Genomic DNA, 23,153 nt, shown 5'->3' with positions numbered 1-23,153 from the left:
CAATAGGTCACATCCAGCTTGTAGACACTCAAGAGTACACATCTATCTTATGGACACTCAAGAAGTCACATCTAGCTTGTAGACACTCAATAGGTCACATCTAGCTTGTGGATACTCAAAAAGGTCACATCTATCTTATGGACACTCAAGAAGTCACATCTAGCTTGTGGACACTCAATAGGTCACATCAAGCTTGTGGACACTCAACAGGTCACATCTAGTTTGTGCTAAAACCCAGGAGTTCATATCTAGCTTGTGCATACTGAAAAGGTCACATCTAGCTTGTGGACATTTAAGGTCACATCTAGCTTTTTGACACATAAGATGTTGCATCTATCCTGTGGAAACTCAACAGATCATATCTATCTTGATGACACTCAAGAAGTCACATCTAGCTTGTGGACACTCAATAGGTTACATCTAGATTGAAGACACTCAAAAAGTCACATCTAGCTTGTGGACACTCAATAGGTCACATTTAGCTTGTGGACACTCAATAGGTCACATCTATCTTGTGGACACTCAAGAAGTCACATCTAGCTTGTGGACACTCAATAGGTCACTTCTAGCTTGTGGACACTCAAAAGGTCACATCTATATTGTGGACACTCAATAGGTCACATCTAGCTTGTGGACACTCAATATGTTACGTCTTGATTGTGGACACTCAAGAGGTTGCATCTATCTTGTGGACACTCAATAGGTCACATCTAACTTGTGGACACTCAAGAAGTAACATCTAGCTTGTGGACACTCAAGAGGTCATATCTAGCTTGTGGACCCTCAAAAGGTCAAATCCAGCTTGTGTACACTCAAGAGGTCATATCTAGTTTATGTACAACCCAGGAGGTTATATCTAGCTTGTGCACACTGAAAAGGTCATATCTAGCTTGTGAATACTCAAGAGGTCATATATATCTTGTGGACACTCAAGCGGTCATATCTAGCTTAAGCACACTCAAGACGTCAAATCCAGCTTGTGGACACTCAATAGGTCAAATGTAGCTTGTGGACACTCAAGAGGTCATATCTAGCTTGTGCACACTCAAGAGGTCAAATCCAGCTTGTCGAACTCAAGAAGTCACATCTAGCTTGTGGACACTCAAAAGTTCAAATCCAGATTGTGGACACTGAAGTGATCACATCTAGCTTGTGGACACTGAAGAGGTCACATCTAGCGTGTGGACACTAAAGAGGTCAAATCCATCTTGTGGACACTCAAGAAGTCACAACTAGCTTGTAGACACTCAAAAGGTCAAATCCAGATTGTGGACACTCAAGAGGTCAAATTAAGCTTGTGGACACTCAAGAAGTCACATCTAGCTTGTTGACACTAAAAAGGTCAAATCCAGATTGTGGACACTCAAGAGGTCAAATCCAGCTTGTGGACACTTAAGAGGTCACATCTAGCTAATGTATACTCATGAGGTCACATCTATTTTGTGTACACTCAAGGTGCAACATCTAGCCTATGGACACTTAAGAGATCACATATAGTTGTTGACAATATGTCACAACTTACTTGTGTACACTCAAGAGGTCACATCTTGATTGAGGATACTCAAGAGGTTACATCTATTGATTGTCCAATCGTCTTGGAACATTAACAGAACATTTTTTAATAACATTTTAAATTAATTCAAAGCTTGGTCATATGGGGTTAAAAAATAGGACGCTAGGTCAAGATGATGAAAATCATTGTAAACATTCGACAAGTATTCATTGTGAACATGCAACAAGTATGCAGCTAGCATAGACAACTTTAACTAGGTTATCAGCTTGTCCAACATCATGTTAGGTGTTTATTTGTCCAGATATTTCATTGTAGTGTACATAATGCTCTTAATTACTAGTAACTTATACTAGTATTATTTCGTTATAATTTATGTTCAAACCAAAGCAACCCACTTTTCAAGTATGTGTAAATATTAAAATTTAACACAAATTGATCATGTATGTATTATGTGCCAATTTATATTAAACTGCTGAGGTTAGTCATTAGTTGAAAACAATCACACACCCACCCATGCATCTGCTGAAGACTCTAGTGCTATGGTGGATGAAGATTGTAAATCGACATTATTGGCAAGGAGTCCCTCCGTCATCAATATTTCACCCCTGATAAATGGAATTTTTGGGAGGGTGGGGACACCATAGCTGCCTGTGGACCCCTCTGCTGACATCAGTCAGCCCACAGATTGTGTGGGGACACCATAGCTGCCTGTGGACCCCTCTGCTGACATCAGTCAGCCCACAGATTGTGCACCTGTAGCCTACTATTATGGGGAACAACCAGTTATGCCAGCCTCTTCTGTTGCAAGCTTCTATGTGTACTTGGCTATTTTCTCTCGTAGGCCTCCTCGCACATGGTTTCTTATGTTTACTTGCACACGGCAAAAATATCAATCATGCATTAATTATTAGGACAAACTGATTATGACCAAGCAATGGTTCTTGACAGAGTGTTTTTATAATATAATACAATAGTTATTATGCTTCAAATGATTTTTTTCTATAATACAATAATGTATTTTTTTTAACACACATGTCAGCCACTGTGAAAACCAAACAATTTCATGTAAAGACTCACAAGCACAACAAACCATTGAATTGATTTAGTTATTATTTGTTTGCCAGTAATAAGTACAAACATATTGTAAACCAACAAGTTTCGGTATAATGATAAATAAACACATTTCACAAAACCTTTAGAAAAAAAGCTGTAAAACATTTACAACAAGAAACCGTCGGAGACGGGTGATGCTCCCCAAAGTTTTTTTTTGTCACAATATTGCACTATATATTCAGATAAAAGGAAACGTCTTGAGGGGCATAACTTTGGACAAAATAAAACGATGGATGGTTTAGCAACTTAAAAATTTCAAAGGGCCATAACTCTCTAAATAAATCATCTAACCAGAACCCACAAGTAACATGCGCATCTCCTCAAGGTAGTTAAGCTTCCCATTGAGTTCCAGTCAGTAGTTGGGGTGACAAGAATTGCACTATATGTACAGTTTATGGAAAATTTCAAAGGGCCATAACTCTGTGAAAAATCATCCGACCAGAACCGGCGGATAATATGCACATCTCCTCTTGGTAGTGAAGCTTCCCATAAAGTTTAATTGAATTCCGGTCATTAATTGCTGAGAAATAGCCCGGACAAAAATTGTGCACGGACGGAAGGACAAACAGACAGACGAAGCGGCGACTATATGCTCCCCCCAAATTTTTTTTGGGAAGCTTAAAAATCTAATTTCATTCAAAGTAGAGAAAATTAAATATTTATATATAAGACAAAAACAGATGTTAACCATTAAAAAAAAATCATTTCATTCAAAATAGAGAAAGTTTATTATTAAATGTACATACAAATACATTTAGCAGCACTAATGAGTATACATTTAGCACTTATGAGTATAATTTTAATGTAAATTGTATTCAAAATTGTCATCATGAAGATAATTTAGAAATTATCAGTTGCTAACAAATTTTGTTTATAAATGAACATGATTTACATTAATGAAACAAAAAAATCTATTTTAAAAGTCCAAATAAACAATACTTAATGTTAGTTAAAAATTGATTTAAAAGAAAATCATATCTTAAGTTGCTACATACATGTATACAATTTTTTTTAATGAAGGACACAGTATTTTCCATAAAAAATCCAAGTCAATCTCACATATAACATTGTATATGTGTAATTTACCAACAAAACAAAACACATGTTCTCAATTCAGCCCAGATTACATGTGAATTTAATTTAAAAAGTATTGCAACATGAGCTACCATGGCACAAAAGCTATGAGCACTGTTTGTGAGAGTAAATACCGTAGTTATAGACCCAATCAAAATAGAAACTCCAACAGAATTTTGAAATTATTTATTATATTTTACTTTAAGGAAGAGCTATTTCAATGATATAACATTATCAAAACATTTCAGCAAAGGGTTGAATAAAAAAGCAGTAATACATTTTAGACTATACAACAAATTTCATTTATTTATAATTAGGAACATAGATATTAATTGATTACAAGTTCTTACATAACAAAGGAATGACCAAACACCAAGTAATAAATGCTGTCAAATAAAATATTATAAAACTAGAAAGAAAATCTGTAGAAGCGTACACACCGCCTAATAATAAAGTCCAATGTTCATGCAATCACCAATTTGAACACAAGTTTTGCAGTGTCTATGCCTTGTTCATAATTGACATGGTCATGAAATCTTCGTACGAGACGTTAATGCGACCAGTGCGCTGCGGGTCACGTGCAGAAAACATGTCAGTGAGCGACTTCACCATTACACAGCACTGGATGAAGTCGTCGAGCTTCATGCTTTGACGGCCACGGATGTCGAACTTACAGATGCACATCTGCATGAACTGAGGTGACAGGTTGTAACCCATAGATGACAGAGCTGAAAACAGAATGTTTATGGATTGAGCTGCATTAACCCTTTCAGTGTGGGAACCGAATTTTGAAGGCCTTTGCAAACAGTTTGGATCCAGATGAGACGCCACGGAACGTGGCGTTTCATCAGGATCCAAACTGTTTGCTATTCTGATAATATTCTTTGAAAAAAATCGAAGAAAATACTAATTTTAGAAATTCAGCAGATGACATTTTAGCAGAGGACAAATTTCCCAGCATGCAAAGGGTTAAGGGAAAACAGGGCTCAATGCATGTCTGTCAAGTTTCATCCCAAGTTAGCCTGCACAGTCGGCACTTTCCACCTAGAATGGATTTCATTTAGAAGAGTCCTTAAGATGAACAATTCTGTAAAAGCGTTTGTACAAATAAACATAATTCTGCTAAATTGTAGATTGCTGAGTAACAAGCCTTGATCTTGCACGAGGATCCAGAAGAAATTTAAGAAGCTCCAATCCAATATCTGTAGTTGTTACAGAGATGTTTACTTGTTGCATGCAACCCTAATCCTGACTGTCATCTATCAAGCGATAAACTTGATTGTATAGGTAATGTTTTTCCCAAGAGGGCAAAGCGGCATGGCATATTACTTTCAAAAAGGGCATTTTAACGCGCAATTTAGGCAAAAAAGGGCCAAAACGTTCAGTGAATACCTGGTTTTGATCAGAGGCAGTTGTGGAAAAAAACATATACATATAAACAAGCACATTTAATGGTAATTTATTTAATTTCTTTTCATTTATATTAATATATTTACTTTGCAATGTCCATTTTAGTTCCATGCTGTTTCAATAAACTGTACAGCACGACAAACATAATAAAGCAATATATGCATATGAATCTGATAATACACTAACACATAAATGAAACCATGTTTGTTTTATCCCATTTTCTAACGAAACTCTTAATCAGATGTTTTTGCAAGTAACTGAACGCTAACAATAACTCGATTTGCATTTTGTTTTAGTATAAGTTACAGTTATTATTTCAATAATTAAATATCTTAAAACCGATAATGATAAAGATATAACTTGTTTGTGTTTTATTAATTTAATTACACATACAAATGTATGTTTTGATATAACTGAATTATTAATGAAATGCACAATTACCATGAGGATAGCATTGAGGTTTATATCGAAAGTCTCTGAAGTAACTTTCCATGATTTTATCATTGCCGAGTACATAATTATACCGGACCGATAAGTGTGCTTGGTAAAGCAAAGCCACTGAAATTGTGGATTGATAATGACACAGGGTTATTCACGCATGACTAATACAAAACCAAGCAAATCTTCGCTGCTTTGAGGCCATAATCTGATACTAGTCTGCTTAGAAGTTTGGTCAAGGAGCACTTAAGATGTTATCAAAAAGGGTGCGTAACGGCTTTTGCCTTTGATAAGGGCAGAGTGGCGCTTAAGAAAGGCGGCGTGGCACAACGCCACGCAAAACGGGCCAGGGAAAAACACTTATAGGTACAAAAAGGGGGCATAGTCGTCTTATTTTGCAGAGACTGACCACACAATTTGGTCTGTGCAAAAGTTCAATAAAACATCTGCTGTAGTAACAGAGATATGTACTTGCTGCAGGCAAACCTTAATCTAAATCCCATCTTGCAGGCTAACTTAAACTAGACTTTTGTAAAAAAGGGGCAAAATCTTGTTGAAAAGCTGGTGACAGTTGAAGGTCTTGGTAAGTAAATGTTCACAAAGACCAAAAACACATATATAAATTTTAATTCAATGTCTGTAGTAGATTAACAGATATGAAGAAGTTGTTTACAAATAATAACACTAGAAATGGCGCGGCAGAGGCCGACGTGTATCCCCACGCCGAATGTTTGACCTAGGTGTGCCCCAGGGTTGGTAATGGGGCCATGCATAGCTGAGATTGACCGTATTGTCATAAGAGAAGTTCATCATCAATTAGAAGTGAATTGGTGTAGAAATGAAGAAGTTATAGTAAAAGGCAATTTTGGGTGGGTGTGACATATGTGGGCAGGGCGCCCCAGGGTTGGTAATTGTGCCATGCATAGTTGAGATTGACCGTATTGTCATAAGAGAAGTTCAGTATCAATTTGAAGTGAATCGGTGTAGAAATGAAGAAATTATAGTAAAAGGCAATTGTGGGCGGGTGTGGTCTATGTGGGCGGGGCCCCAGGGTTGGTAATGGGGCCATGCATAGTTGAGATTGACCGTATTGTCATAAGAGAGGTTCAGTATCAATTTGAAGTGAATCGGTGTAGAAATGAAGAAATTATAGTAAAAGGCAATTTTGGGTGGGTGTGGTCTATGTGGGCGGGGCGCCCCAGGGTTGGTAATGGGGCCATGCATAGTTGAGATTGACTGTATTGTCATAAGAGAAGTTCAATATCAATTTGAAGTGAATCGGTGTAGAAATGAAGAAATTATAGTAAAGGCAATTTTGGGTGGGTGTGGTCTATGTGGGCGGGGCCCCAGGGTTGGTTATGGGGCCATGCATAGTTGAGATTGACCCTAATGTCATAAGAGAAGTTCAGTATCAATTTGAAGTGAATCCGTGTAGAAATAAAAAAGTTAAAGTAAATGGAATTTTTTGGTGGGTGTGGCCTATGTGGGCGGGCGCCCCAGGGTTGGGATTGGGGCCATGCATAGTTGAGATTGACCCTAATGTCATAACAAAAGTTCAGTATCAATTTGAAGTGAATCCGTGTAGAAATGAAAAAATTATAGTAAATGGAAATTTTTGGTGGGTGTGGCCTATGTGGGCGGGGCGCCCCAGGGTTGGGAATGGGGCCATGCATGGTTGAGATTGACCGTATTGTCATAAGAGAGGTCCAGTATCAATTTGAAGTGAATCGGTGTAGAAATAAAGAAGTAAATGTAAAATAACCTAAAAAAATGAGTGATAATTTCTGACGCGGCCCCACCCCAACTGCTATAACTTTTGACCCAGGGGTCAGATCAAAATTCCAAATAGTGCAGGGTCGCACATATGCTCATAGCTACCACGTGTGTAAGTTTCAAGGTTCTAGTGCTTTTAGTGTAGGAGGAGATAGTGGCCAGGACGGACAGACAGACGGACGGACGGACGGCGGAGATAACCACAATATCCCCACCTTTTTTTCAAAAAGCGTGGGGATAATGAAATGTATTATGACAATTGGGGGATCTTTGTGCTACATAGTTGGTCAGAGTAATGAAAGTTGGTCAGTGACCTCACACACAGACCCCAATGAAATATGTTTTAAGTTTTAATTGAATACCAGATGTAGAAACAACGAAATAGGGATACTGCACATTTAACTTAACCAAAGTATTACATAGACGCTGACAAATGGGTGAGTAGTATGGCTTGAACAATTAAATGAATATTCAACAAAAATGGCCCTCACAAATAAGCAAAACAAGAGGGCCTGAAAGGCCCAAAGTCGCTCACCTGAGATAACAAGATATTATTGGGACAAATTTTCTGACCAGGTTTCATGAATATCAGAAAATAAATGTGGCCTCTAGAGTGTAAACAAGGTTTTACTATAGCCATATTAGGAAAAATGCCCTGCCCCCAGGCAGCCATGTTTTTCAACCAACCTGCATCATTTTTTAACTCTTTCAAGATATTATCGGGATGAATCTTCTGACCAAGTTTCATGAAGATCGGACAGTAAATGTGGCCTCTAGAGTGTTAACAAGATTGACTATAGCCATATAAGGAAAAATTTCCCCGCCCCTTGGAAGTCATGTTTTTCAAGCAAACATAATTATTTTCAAACTCATCCAAGATATCAATAAGACCAATCTTCTGACCAAATTTCATTAATATTGGACAATAAATGTGGCCTCTAGAGTGTTAACAAGGTTTTACTAAAGCCATATATAGCCATATAAGGAAAAATGTCCCGCCCCCGTGGTGGCCATGTTTTTAAAGCAACCAAAACCATTTTCAAACTCATCCAAGATATCATTGGGACAAATCTTCTGACCAAGTTTCATGATGATTGGAAAATAAATGTGACCTCTAGAGTGTTAACAAAGTTTTAGTTTAGCCATATAAGGCAAAATGCCCTGCCCCCAAAGTGGCCATGTTTTTCAACCAACGGGCATCATTTTTGTACTCCTCCAAGATATTAATGGAATGAATCTTCTGACCGAGTTTCATGAAGATCGGACGATAAATGTGGCCTCTAGAGTGTTAACAAGATTTTACTATAGTCATATATATCCATATAAGGAAAAATGCCCTGACCCTTGGCATCATGTTTTTCAAGCAAACGTAACCATTTTCAAACTCATCCATGATATCAATAAGACAAATCTTCTGACCATATTTCATGAAGATTGGACAATAAATGTGGCCTCTAGAGTTTTAACAAGGTTATATTACAGCCATATAAGGAAAAATGCCCCGCTCCCTGGCGGCCATGTTTTTCAACCAAAGGGCATCATTTCTGAACTCGTCCAAGATATTATTGGAATGAATCTTCTGACCAAGTTTCATGAAGATTGGACAATAAATGTGGCCTCTAGAGTGTTAACAAGATTTCACTGTATCCATAAAGCCATATAATTAAAAATGCCTCGCTCCTTGGCAGCCATGTTTTTCAAGCAAAGGTTACCATTTTCAAACCCATCCAAGATATCATTGGGACAAACCTTCTGACCAAGTTTCATGAAGATCAGAAAATAAATGTGGCCTCTAGAGTGTTAACAAGGTTTTACTATAGCCATATAAGGAAAAATGCCCCGACCCCTGGCAGCTATGTTTTTCAACCAACCAGCATTATTTTCGAACTCATCCAAGATATTATTGGGATGAATCTTCTGACCAAGTTTCATGAAGATTGGACAATAAATGTGGCCTTTAGAGTGTTAACAAGATTTTACTATAGCCATATATAGCCATATAAGGAAAAATGCCCCGCCTCTTGGGGGCCATGTTTTTCAAGCTGAGGTTACCATTGCTGAACTTATCCAAGATATCATTCGGAAAAATCTTCTGAGCAAGTTTCATGAAGATCGGAAAATAAATGTGGCCTCTAGAGTGTTAAGAAGGTTTCACTATAGCCATACAAGGAAAAATGCCCCGCCCCCTGGCAGCCATGTTTTTCAACCAACCGGCATCATTTTCGAACTCGTCCAAGATATTATTGGAATTTCTTCTGACCAAGTTTCATGAAGATCGGACGATATATGTTGCCTCAAGAGTGTTAACAAGATTTTACTATAGCCCTATATATGCATATAAGGAAAAATGCCCCGCCCCTTGGCAGCCATGTTTTTAAAGCAAACGTTACCATTTTCGAACTCATCCAAGATATCATTGAGACCAATCTTCTGACCAAATTTCATGAAGATTGGACAATAAATGTGGCCTCTAGAGAGTTAACAAGGCAAATGTCACGACGGACAACGGACGAAGCACGACCGACAATAAGCGATCACAAAAGCTCAATATGTGACTTGTTCAGGAATACCTTTGCTTAATTCATGTCCATTAAGTGTCATCCCAGATTAGCCTGCGCGGACAACACTGAGATGACACTTTGGGCTCATGAATTAAGCCCAATATACCCAGAACATAGCTTATATTTCACACACCTTGACCCAGCTCATGTGCCTCTATGTGTCCAGTGCGGTTGGCATCGAAGCGCTCAAAGACCCCCTTCCACTGCTGGATGTACGTCCACAGGGCCTGGAACTCTGCCAGCTCTATCTGGCCTGTGTTGTCCTTGTCAAACATGGCTGAAACAGTACCATTTTTCTTGAAAAAATCAATATTTTGTAAAAGAAATCTGCCAAAATAGAGTATACATGTAGTATCATTTGAGCCATTAACCCTTTACCGCTCAGAAGCAAAGTGAAAATAGCTATATAGATATATGCAACCAGCATAAAACCAGAACAGCCTGCAAATAACTCCCAGTCTGTTCAGGTTTTTATACTGTTTGCTGCTCATCAGTACCTTAGAGTTGAAAATGAAGCTGTTGAAACTTAAATCTAGAACGAAAGGTATTAAATTTAATTTGATTTTCTAAGAGACTACAAACGCCTCATAAAGCACATATGAGTGAAAAAGAGTTATCAGAGCATCACAACATATTGACCAATTTTTTATCCATAGCACTCACATTTTTATTTGCATTAAAAAACTTGTTAGATAAACATTTATTTCTATTTTTACCAAACTTGTGAACATTTGTTCATTTAATACCAAACTTGCGAACATTTGTTGATTAAACAAAGTTGAAGTGCATCCTGTAGCTTAATTTCTACCTTACCTATCTTAAGTCACCATAATGAAATGCCCAGGGAGCAGTTAAATAGCTCCCATACTCACCTATCATGAGTCTACATAGCTCCCATACTCACCTTTTATGAGTCTACATAGCTCCCATACTCACTTGTATCATGAGTCTACATGGCTCCCATACTCACTTATCATGAGTCTACATAGCTCCCATACTCACTTATCATGAGTCTACATAGCTCCCATTCTCAATTATCATGAGTCTACATAGCTCCCATACTCACTTATCATGAGTCTACATAGCTCCCATACTCACTTATCATGAGTCTACATAGCTCCCATACTCAATTATCATGAGTCTACATAGCTCCCATACTCACCTATCATGAGTCTACATGGCTCCCATACTCAATTATCATGAGTCTACATGGCTCCCATACTCACCTATCATGAGTCTACATAGCTCCCATACTCAATTATCATGAGTCTACATAGCTCCCATACTCACTTATCATGAGTCTACATAGCTCCCATACTCAATTATCATGAGTCTACATAGCTCCCATACTCAATTATCATGAGTCTACATGGCTCCCATACTCAATTATCATGAGTCTACATAGCTCCCATACTCACTTATCATTAGTCTACATAGCTCCCATACTCACTTATCATGAGTCTACATAGCTCCCATACTCACTTATCATGAGTCTACATAGCTCCCATACTCACTTATCATGAGTCTACATAGCTCCCATACTCACTTATCATGAGTCTACATAGCTCCAATACTCACTTATCATGAGTCTACATAGCTCCCAAACTCACTTATCATGAGTCTACATGGCTCCTATACTCACTTATCATGAGTCTACATAGCTCCAATACTCACTTATCATGCAGAGCTCCAGATAAAAATTTGGTCAAATTCTTATTTACTCCCTATTTTAGAAATTAATTCTTATTTTACCCCCTATTAATAAAATTATTTCTTAACGATATATTACCAATTTTTTTTTTATTCATTATTTTTGACAATTCAACATTTTGATTTATAGTCTTGAAAAAACCTGGCTTTCCTTCTCCGTTTCTTGCTAATTGAAAGAACATGCAGCGTGGACTTTTGACACTGAAATGGCTTTGTTTTGACTTCCACGCTTCGATACACCACTTTGGTCGGCCATTTTGATTTTTTATGTAAAACAGTCACTGACACTTCGGCTTAGGTCATAATGGCCTTTTGGTCGCCGCTAAAGTCATATCAAAAACTATATTTAACATTTAATTGTAATTACATTTTGAATAGGTATACAGTATATTACTTGTGTATAAAAATTACGATAAGTGTAATTAAAAAGGTACAATAAACAGTAATGACACGCCTGCAATACTGGGAGAACAGAATGGAGATCGTTTGGCCTTTCGACCATTCTAAGGTGTGACTCCTCCTCACAGCAAACGCTTGAGTGACGTTGACTTAAAGTGGTAGTTTTAATTGAGCGCCTAGAAGAGTCAGAACCGGGATGAAATATTTACCGTATATAATTTGCTACTGGAAGTTTTACGCACGTTCGAAAATTTTGAATTCGTGTTTTATTTTTGCAATGCGTAACTTTACGCAAGGATTCTAAATCTAAATCGTTATTTAAGAAATTTAATGCGTTTTTACGCATTTACGCATGTTATCTGGAGCACTGATCATGAGTCTACATAGCTCCCATACTCACTTATCATGAGTCTACATGGCTCCTATACTCACCTATCATGAGTCTACATGGCTCCCATACCCACTTATCATGAGTCTACATGGCTCCTATACTCACTTATCATGAGTCTACATAGCTCCCATACTCACTTATCATAAGTCTACATAGCTCCCATACTCACCTATCATGAGTCTACATAGCTCCCATACTCACCTATCATGAGTCTACATAGCTCCCATACTCACTTGTATCATGAGTCTACATAGCTCCCATACTCACCTATCATAAGTCTACATAGCTCCCATACTCACTTGTATCATGAGTCTACATAGCTCCCATACTCACCTATCATGAGTCTACATAGCTCCCATACTCACCTATCATAAGTCTACATAGCTCCCATACTCACTTGTATCATGAGTCTACATAGCTCCCATACTCAATTATCATGAGTCTACATAGCTCCCATACTCACTTATCATGAGTCTACATAGCTCCCATACTCACCTATCATGAGTCTACATAGCTCCCATACTCACTTGTATCATGAGTCTACATAGCTCCCATACTCACTTATCATAAGTCTACATAGCTCCCATACTCAATTATCATGAGTCTACATAGCTCCCATACTCACTTATCATGAGTCTACATAGCTCCCATACTCACCTATCATAAGTCTACATAGCTCCCATACTCAATTATCATGAGTCTACATAGCTCCCATACTCACTTATCATGAGTCTACATAGCTCCCATACTCACCTATCATGAGTCTACATAGCTCCCATACTCACTTGTATCATGAGTCTACATAGCTCCCATACTCACTTATCATGAGTCTACATGGCTCCCATACTCACTTATCATGAGTCTACATAGCTCCCATACTCACTTGTATCATGAGTCTACATAGCTCCTATACTCACTTATCATAAGTCAACATGGCTCCTATACTCACCTATCATGAGTCTACATGGCTCCCATACTCAATTATCATGAGTCTACATAGCTCCCATACTCAATTATCATGAGTCTACATAGCTCCAATACTCACCTATCATGAGTCTACATAGCTCCCATACTCACCTATCATGAGTCTACATAGCTCCCATACTCACTTATCATAAGTCTACATGACTCCTATACTCACCTATCATGAGTCTACATAGCTCCCATACTCAATTATCATGAGTCTACATAGCTCCCATTCTCAATTATCATGAGTCTACATAGCTCCAATACTCACCTATCATGAGTCTGCATGTCTCTGGGTTGAAGTGTGTCCAGTTGCCGTTCACAAGAGCCTGCTGCAGTTCAAACACGGAGATCCTGCCACTGCGGTCCGAGTCCACGGCCATAAACCAGGACTGGATCTGGGGGTCTATCTGAGGGGCTCCCCACTGGCCTGCAATTGTGGAAGGGGGAATTATATTTGTTAGGGATGACACTTTCTGCTTTTACGGAATTTTTGGTTAAAAAGAAGTCTCTTCTAACTGAAAATCCATTTCATAAGGTAAGTAATGTCCCTGATTAGCCTGTGTGGACTGCACAGGCTAATCTAAAACGATACTTTACGCACATGAATTTGGCCTAAATTTCTCATAATATTGGTGTTTATTTGCATGAAGCAATAATACATGTACAAAGGTGTTTATATAATTTATGCACTTTCATCAACATGAACAATCCTGACAGGTTACATTTTTTTGCCTCAGATTTTACATGATTGTGATCTTCGTTCTTTTCAGGAATTTTGAAAGTATAACAGGACAAAATCAGAGCTGTCCTAAGATGGCATGATAGACTGTACTTCTGCTTTGATATAGTATAATGTATGTTTTCTGTCAAACACCTAATATAATGAAAATACAGGCAAGTTTGAAGTTAAATGTCTTTAGTAGTTATACTACAAACTAAACTGTAATATTTATACTTGACCATGCAAATAAATTAAATTTGCAAATTTAAACCGATTCTTATAGCTGAATTTAATTAACTTTGCAAGAAAGGTCTTCATCATAGCTACCTACACAGAAAATTATAATACAATACTTGTTTACATCTGGACAAGATATTAAGTGGAAACAGTTTTTCTATTGTAAGTAACAGCGCTCTTGACCCAACTTACCCCCAAATAAAATCCCAAAATAAGTCTGCATGTAAACTACTTAAATTTAAAATTACATAAAATGCCTTCTTCCAATCTTAAATTATTGAGCGAAAACTCTTTTTCTGCTTTTTGTAACAATTAACTTGACCCAACTGGCCCCAGATGCAATCCCTGGCATAAACAGGATTTTACCTTCCTATTTTTTTTACACACAACAACTAAGCACAACATCTCCATCATAACTTAACTTCTGAAGTAATCTAACACAAACTCTTCATATATTCTTTGCAACAGTGACCTTGACCAAACTATCCCCAAATGCAACCCAACCCTAGGTATACATGTCACCTAGAGATCAAAGTTGTCCTATTTACTTGAATTTCTTTAGTACAAAAAGGGTAAAGACTCTGCAGGTCAGTGGTATTGTCCTTGGTCTTTGACCTTGCAAGATGATCCCCAAAACATTTGTGAAGCTTCACTTAAATATTTAATACGGTAGCTACAGAGATATGTAGTTGTTGCATGCAAAAATCTTAACCTTCATTTCATCTTAAGCAAACCAAAACAGAAGTTTTACAAGTACAAAAGGGGGCATAATCTGGTTAAAAAAAGCTGTCCAAAGTTATTGGTCAGTGAATTTTCATAAAGACCCTGAAAACATACCATCATGTTAAGTTATTTATCCTATTACCAGATAAAAATCGATAGTATAACAACGATCGTATAAACTTAAGCTTTATACTATCGCTATTTTTATATCAGATTTTGGGTTTTCCAAAAATCGGAAAATCTGTTTTTGTCAACTACAGACAGATAAAATCGTAAAAAAAATGCGATATTTGATAATTATTAATAAAACAAGAGCACCGCATAACGAGTGCCACGCTCAGCTAGGAAAGCTTGTCAGATTATTTTTTTTAGAGGTCACAGTGACCTTGACCTTTGACTTAGTGACCCAAAATGGGTGTGGCGTGTAGAACCCATCAAGGTGCATCTACATATGAAGTTTCAAAGTTGTAGGTGGAAGCACTTCGATTTTAGAGCCAATGTTAAGGTTTTTGTTTAAGTTTTATATTAGAGGTCACAGTGACCTTGACCTTTGACCTAGTGACCCAAAAATGGGTGTGGCGTGTAGAACCCATCAAGGTGCATCTACATATGAAGTTTCAAAGTTGTAGGTGGAAGCACTTTGATTTTAGAGCGTATGTTAATGTTTGATATTAGAGGTCACTGTGAACTTGACCTTTGACCTAGTGACCCAAAAATGGGTGTGGCATGTAGAACTCATCAAGATGCATCTACATATCAAGTTTCAAAGTTGTAGGTGGAAGCACTTTGATTTTAGAGCCAATGTTAAGGTTTTAGCACGACGCCTACAGCGGACGGCGAGCAGGCTATGACAATAGCTAGGGTTTTCTCCAAAAACAGCCTCTCTAAAAATGAATGAAATAATAGGATAAATAGAATATTATGTGAGTTTTGGATAAAGATCAAGTTTATCATGCTGGACTCAAACCATGTTAGCGCTTGGCAAGCCTCGCACTACATCGGTTCTAAGCCTTGCATGATAAACTTGATCTTTATCCAAAACTCACATAATATTCTATATATACAACATCTGTAGAAGACACAGCCATATGGAGTTATTTGCAAGCCAATAATAGCCTGATTTTTGTTATTGCAAAAATTTTGCAAAATTGCAGGTCATAGTCATGGAACTTAGTCTGTAATCTCACACAACCAAACTCCAAACACATGTAAAGTTTTCATTGAATACAGAATGGGGATGTTGCATGTTAACCTTAGCCAAAGCATTTTGCAGACAGCAACATTTTGGTCAGTAGTAAAGCAAACAGGCTAAAAATATTGTATTTATAAGTTTCAAAGCTATTGTACCACGTTTTATGTATATTTTTGGATCTTTAATGTTTTCAGACACAATCAAATTGGTGTGAACTTTTTTTGTTGTCCCTACAATTTTGCACAATTTTTGATAAATTATATAATATAACTGACATACTGTTTAAAAAAAAAATACAGGTGAAAAACAGCTGTGTACTGAAAAGATGCTTTACCAGCAGGTTGCCCGTATCCCTGTGCTGGCTGACCATATGCTCCGGCTGGTGCACCATACCCAGCTGCAGGCGCCCCATAGCCTGAAACAGGGCTTCAAATTAACAAACCAAATAATAGCTGCCATATGACCACGCATGCACCACCTTCAGGTTCAGATTCACTAGTATTGAACAGTTGATTTTAGTTTACACTTATTTCTGTAACCATAGCAACTACAATTTTTGTCTCACAAAAGAACTAAAATCAAGTGCATATTTCCCATATGGCCCTCTATCCACATCATCAGTTCAATCAACTTAACCAAAGTACCATTTCATTTATTGCAGGATCAGTAGATTTAAAAAAAAAAATAGATGGAAACAAGAGATGTGTTTATCAAAAACACAATGCCCCCTATTGCACCGCTTTGAAATCAAATTTCAATATATCATTTGGCAAGTTTAGAAATTATCTCCCTTTTATAGCTTGTTACTTACCTTGGATTGTACTTATAAATTTGAGAAGTATGGATTCCAAATGACATCTTACTCAGATAAGTTAATGATTAACACTGTACATTCTCTTCTAGTTACACAGTGTGCGGACTAACAAAAGTATAATAGGCAGTCATAAGTGTAATGACGGAGTAAGGTACATGTATTTGCAGAGGGTGAGTACAAATACCTGGTTGTCCCGGTGGAGCACCATATCCTGGCTGTCCATATTGAGGCTGCAAGATGAACAAAGAAGCCATAGACAGATACAGTGAAATGTCAATGTGAATAGAGCAAAGATTTTAATGGTCATATATAATCAGATAGTTTTTCCTTGTTTATAAAGAACCATAGAACGGCACTTTCCCATTGAGGAAAAAACTACAAATTTCCCGATTTCTGTCAAAAAAATTCCCAATTGAAGGTTTCTCAAAAAAATAATAATAAAATATGAATAAAATGCAACATTTAGTTACCGTAGGTTCCCTTTACAGCTCTATGGCTTAAACCTAAGTATATATAATATAGACAACTCAACAACATTCAACTAGAAATGGCGCAGCAGAGGCCGACGCATATCCCCATGCCACATGTTTGACCCAGGAGGCGCCCCAGGGTTGGTAATGGGGCCATGCATAGTTGAGATTGACAGTATTGTCATAAGAGAGGTTCAGTATCAATTTGAAGTAAATCGGTGTAGAAATGAAGAAGTTAATGTAAAAGGCAATTTTGAGTGGGTGTGGCTTATGCCTTCTTCAAAGGGGGGGGGGGGGGGCATAAAAATGAGTGAAAATCTCACCACAACCCCCATAAATTTTGACCCAGGGATCAGATCAAAATTCCAAATAGTGCACGCTCGCACATATGCTCATAGCTACCATGTGTGTTAGTTTCAAGGTTCTAATGCTAATAGTGTAGGAGTAGATAGTGGCCAGGACGGACAGATGGATGGACAGGCAGACGGCGGAGAGAACCACAATATTCCCACGCTTTTGAAAAAGCATGGGGATAATTATCCATTTGAAAGCCAAAAATCAAATACACCAATTTCCCAACATCAAGACTTCACAACGCAAATTTCCCTATTTCAGTTTTTTGTGCGCACAATTTTCCCAATTGGGCTGGTACAGGTCCTTTTCCCAATTGGGCAAAAAAAGTCACTGACAATAAAACTATAACCATTTGTCGGCAAAAAATTGTTTAAAACATGACAATTTTGTGAGCACTTAAACTTATGGATTTCAGATCTTTTTTTAATGAGTTTTGACTCATAGTCCACTATTTTTCACATGTTAAGCAGCAGTGTAATTGTCTGTCTTCAATCATGATTATATTTAACAAGAATAAGGGCCAGATAGTATTTAATTCAACAAATATAGATCTTCTTAGAAGTGAGGATTGAAGCAATCTGTTGGTAAGGTGTTATTTAGAGATCATCATGGTTCTGCCAATGTCCAATAATGTCAACAATGTTGACAACATTAGTAAATGTGTTAAAATAAAGTAAGATAAAATAAATGTCTCATATAATTATTAATTATATTACAATACAATTACGATAAAGCATTTCACCCTACTTCATAGTGACATTCACTTTTATTTAGACTTGAAATGTGTCAACATTATTTATGATCACTAACAAAGAAGAATATTATTATGGACACAAAATTGGCCCGAACTTATTTAAAGTTTAGTAACAACAACTTTTTCTGACACAGTGAACCCCCTGCTTAAGCTGGTGTCATCACATTGGAACAGTCGATGCAAAATATTGGGACTTGAACTGGTTTAATGGCTAGCTTAAGGACATGCATATAATCAAAATTAGGAGGTTATGATAATACCTGTGTCAGTTTTGCTGTAAATTCCTCCCTAGTAAGGTAGTTTGAGTATTTTAGTACGTATTTTCAAGGTAAACAGCATAAAGCAAGCATTCAAATGAATAATCACATTCTTTAACAAGAGCACCGCATAACGGGTGCCACGCTTGGCTGCGAAAGCTTGTCAGAATTTTTTTTTAGGTCACAGTGACCTTGACCTTTGACCTAGTGACCCAAAATGGGTGTGGCGTGTAGAACTCATCAAGGTGCATCTACATATGAAGTTTCAAAGTTGTAGGTGGAAGCACTTTGAATTTAGAGCGAATGTTAAGGTTTATGATAAAGTTTTATATTAGAGGTCACAGTGACCTTGACCTTTTACCTAGTAACCCAAAAATGGGTGTGGCGTGTAGAACTCATGAAGGTGCATCTACATATGAAGTTTCAAAGTTGTAGGTGGAAGCAATTCGATTTTAGAGCCTATGTTAAAGTTTGATATTAGAGGTCACTGTGACCTTGACCTTTGACCTAGTGACCCAAAAATGGGTGTGGCGTGTAGAACTCATCAAGGTGCATGTACATATGAAGTTTCAAAGTCGTAGGTGGAAGCACTTTTATTTTAGAGCCAATGTTAAGGTTTTAGCACGACCCCTATGACAGACAAGCTGGCTGTAAAAATAGCCCGGGTTTTCTCCGAAAACAGCCTCGCTAAAAATTGCACATTTGCGTACACAAATTTAAGTGTGCAATTCTGCATTTCAAACCTTTTTGGCAAATTGAAACTTATGAAACTGTGAACATATACAAAGTAATGTAAAGATTGTTTATACACACACAGAATGGTGGCTATTGATAATGTTTAAAAATTAATCAAATCAATTCATCAAATCAAATTCTACAAAAAAAGCCATCTACTACAGATTTGAATCCAAAACAAAAAGGTACACATTCTGCATACCATTATGTTTTAATCAATCATAAAACTAAGTTTAATGTGTGCATTATTTTGACTGCTTTAATGAGACAATCACATTTGGGTCTGTTTTAAGAAATTTCGGGACCATTTTGATATCGGTCAGATTCATTTTCAACAGTAATCTGGTTTTCCATTAAAAAATGCAGGTCAAGATTACATTTTCACTGCTTATATAGTATACACCCAACCTATCTTTCATCAAAGTATCCTCTTCATCCTGTGCATAATTTAGAAGCCAAATTTCTTTTTGATGTGTTACATTGCGCAAAATTTGGTTTGAACACGGAGCGTATATTGACAGGAGTTGAATCGAGTATTTGACCCTTACTGTAGTAAATTCAATGTTATGCAAAAACTAATCATCCGATTTTATTGGTTTATACGTTATCTTGTTGATTATTAATTCCTCTTTCAAAAAATTATAACTTTTAGTATATTTCCATTGTTATTAATGGATTTATAGTGCGTTAAACACAAAAAATAAACATTTTATGTTTTACCCCCACGCATTTAACAGTGTCGTAACTTAGAAATATGACTGGTAGCTATCGATTAACGTACATCGAAGCGCCGATGTTATAAATTGTGATGTACCCACTAACATCTTTTTTTAATTATACTTCCATTTCTCTGCCGATTTTGATAAATTATATATGATTAGAAAGCAAACGTTTCATAGTTTTCAGAAATATAAATATATATGAAGTTTTTCTTCTGTTTTGGGCAGCCTGACGAGTTATAACTTTAACTTTTGCAAATATCATACCCAGTGCTCACACTGGCCTTCAGAAAATACTAGCCATAATTTTGTTCATTACAAAAATAATAACCAAAACAGACGCGGACTTTTCTGCGAAATGGTACTGAAGGCAAAAAGAAAAAAAACAATTAATCTCATTTTATCTATGTTAAATTAAATGTATATCTATGACCAGTAGGTTCATTAACGCCTACATGAGAAGTGGCGACATCCATATAACTGCGATGCCGAAATATTGCTCTTCTACGCTGGAAATATTGTCTTCTACAATATTGTCTCCGTGAGCATTGATGTGATCGCTTACGAGCGTACCACACAGAGAACTGCTCAATGAAGGAGAGGTATGTTCGATAACTATCCTGTTGTGCTCAATGAAGTCTGGATCGGCTGCGCTGTCAAGATGTGGATCGGCTGCGATGAGACCGAGATCTTCTAGAATACCGTCTCCGTGAGTGACGACGTGATCACTTACGAGAGCCGCGACGATGAGAACTGCTCGACAAAGAAGAGCGTGTCCGATGTCTACTCCTTGATGAAGACAATGTATTCGACGACGAATAGGAGAATAATTCAATGATGAAGACCGAGTTCTTCTTCTTGACCGGTGACTGGTGTTATCGGTGGCAGGCCTAACTGATGACTGTTGACCGGTGACCGGACCGGTGACATGACCGGACCGGTGATCAATGACCCGACCGGTGACATGACCAGTGATCAATGACCGGACCGGTGACATGACCGGTGACCGGACCAGTGATCAATGACCAGACCGTTGACATGACCGGTGACCGGACCGGTGATCAATGGCCTGACCGGCCGGTCAGACGTCGATCAAAGGTCCGTGATCAACGTCCCCGGTGACGTACCGGTCATATCATGACCAGTGTTGTCACCGGATAATGACCGTATGGCGGATGCCAAATAGTCTGGCATTGGTCGATGTCCTTGACCAATGCCATCGGGCAAAGACCGGCTGATGGGTGTCGCCATATGGTCTGATGTTGACCAACTGTCTAAGAGACTAAGCATAGTACGGTCGCGATCGTGCCCGATACCCGGTGACTGATACTGCAACTATCATCCATGATCTGCGAAGTCACTGGGTATTTATCCATTCTTGTTTCTGCGACCATCATGTAGTCGAATATATGAAAAACAAGAGCAAAGCATATTCAACCATAAACTGGTCACAGACCAGATTATCATACGGCACATAAAATCATTATTTGACCATAATGAAAATTATAATAATAATGCCGTAGATCATAAATTAAACAAAAGTTTAATTCAAAACAGATGAAAAATAAAATGACGATCAATTAGATTGTCATACGGATCGTTAAAATCATTATTGCACACAATGGCAAATGATAAACAATCTGTCAATAGAAGAACACGCTTTGCACGATCTCGTAACACATAAGAAGAACATGCTTTGCACGTTCTAGCAATGTATTAGAAGAGCACGTTTTGCACGTGGTCGTTCGCGCCTGAAAACACCCAGCATGGTAGAAATTAAAGTCTGAAATAAACCATTGTTCGATAAAAACAAGCATGGCTTACCTTTTACAAATGAAACAAAATCCATTAAATCCACACAAATTAATCCGAATGAGAAATAAAAAGATAAATAACACAATTTATCTATTCAAAACCCCAATCAACCAAGTGAAATAAATCGAAAAACAATATTTTAATTCAGAGCCGTAAAAGACACGTATACACCTGGTTGATCTGGAAAGAATATTGAGGGTTGGTTACCGATTTTTGGCTAGGTTGCATTGCACTATGTTTAACCTGGCCTGTATTACGGTATTGAGGTGGCGGATTCCCAGTTAAAATTCCGGATGAGTTATTTCCCCTTGGAAAGTATAAGCATGAGATAACAGGTCAGTATTTATGACATTAAAATGAAAGAAAGTAAGAAATGAAAACGGAAGAAAGTAGTACACGGTCTTAACGCACCAAACTGATGCTACGGTCTTGGCGCAAAATCGGCCGCGAAATGAAAGTATAATTTAAAACAAGACGTGAGTGGGTACATCAAAATGTATAACATCGGCGCTTCAATGTACGCTAATCGATAGCTACTGGTCACGTGACTAAGTTATTTGCCGATAAGGTCCCGTCTCATCATGCTCATCTAGACTCAGACCGGAGTCCATGCCCATGGTTTGAAATTGATTTCGAAATGGTGTCATTATTTTGCCAAAGTTTGGGACGTTGAATGATAATAATTTCGAGACGAAAATGATTTTTTATATATAACATTTCACTTTAAAAACACTATAACAGTAATTATTTCAACGACTTAATGCAAAAGCGCAGGTTAATCAGTTCCTGATTCATACCGCTCCGTAACCGGCCATGTTGAATTTTTTTGTAGACTCTTTTATGAACGAAAATTGTTTATTTCAATTTTACAGTTATTAACGCATGAAATAACAGATTATTTGAGGCGAATCCATTTTATGTAACGTAACAATTTATAATTATTTTATTTCAAATATTATGATAATTAGATTGAAAACCTGTTTTAATATCGTTTAAAATAAAAGTTTGTAT

General features: G+C 37.4%; 1 protein-coding gene across 1 annotated transcript; it reads right to left on the bottom strand.

The window, feature by feature from the left end:
* Positions 1-2,605: 2,605 nt before the first annotated feature.
* LOC127858459 (peflin-like) lies at positions 2,606-23,094 on the bottom strand. Its single transcript, XM_052395643.1, has 6 exons — positions 22,940-23,094; positions 17,223-17,268; positions 16,559-16,639; positions 13,620-13,778; positions 10,016-10,159; positions 2,606-4,428 (listed from the first exon to the last, which is right to left on the bottom strand). Exons 1-6 carry the CDS (start codon positions 22,955-22,957, stop codon positions 4,202-4,204), a joined length of 675 nt encoding a protein of 224 aa, XP_052251603.1. The 5' UTR covers positions 22,958-23,094; the 3' UTR covers positions 2,606-4,201.
* Positions 23,095-23,153: the final 59 nt, after the last annotated feature.

The sequence above is a fragment of the Dreissena polymorpha genome, chromosome 14, assembly GCF_020536995.1.
Source record: "Dreissena polymorpha isolate Duluth1 chromosome 14, UMN_Dpol_1.0, whole genome shotgun sequence".
Classification (NCBI taxonomy): Eukaryota; Metazoa; Mollusca; class Bivalvia; order Myida; family Dreissenidae; genus Dreissena; species Dreissena polymorpha.
This window is presented reverse-complemented; position numbering and strand designations above follow the sequence as displayed.

Bases quoted from the DNA above. Each gene is read 5' to 3' on its own strand.
- LOC127858459 (XM_052395643.1), bottom strand. The intron at 16,640-17,222 runs GTATTTGTACTC...GCCCTGTTTCAG, and splicing joins TGCTCCACCGGGACAACCAG to GCTATGGGGCGCCTGCAGCT. The intron at 4,429-10,015 runs GTGTGTGAAATA...TTCTGTTTTCAG, and splicing joins GGCACATGAGCTGGGTCAAG to CTCTGTCATCTATGGGTTAC.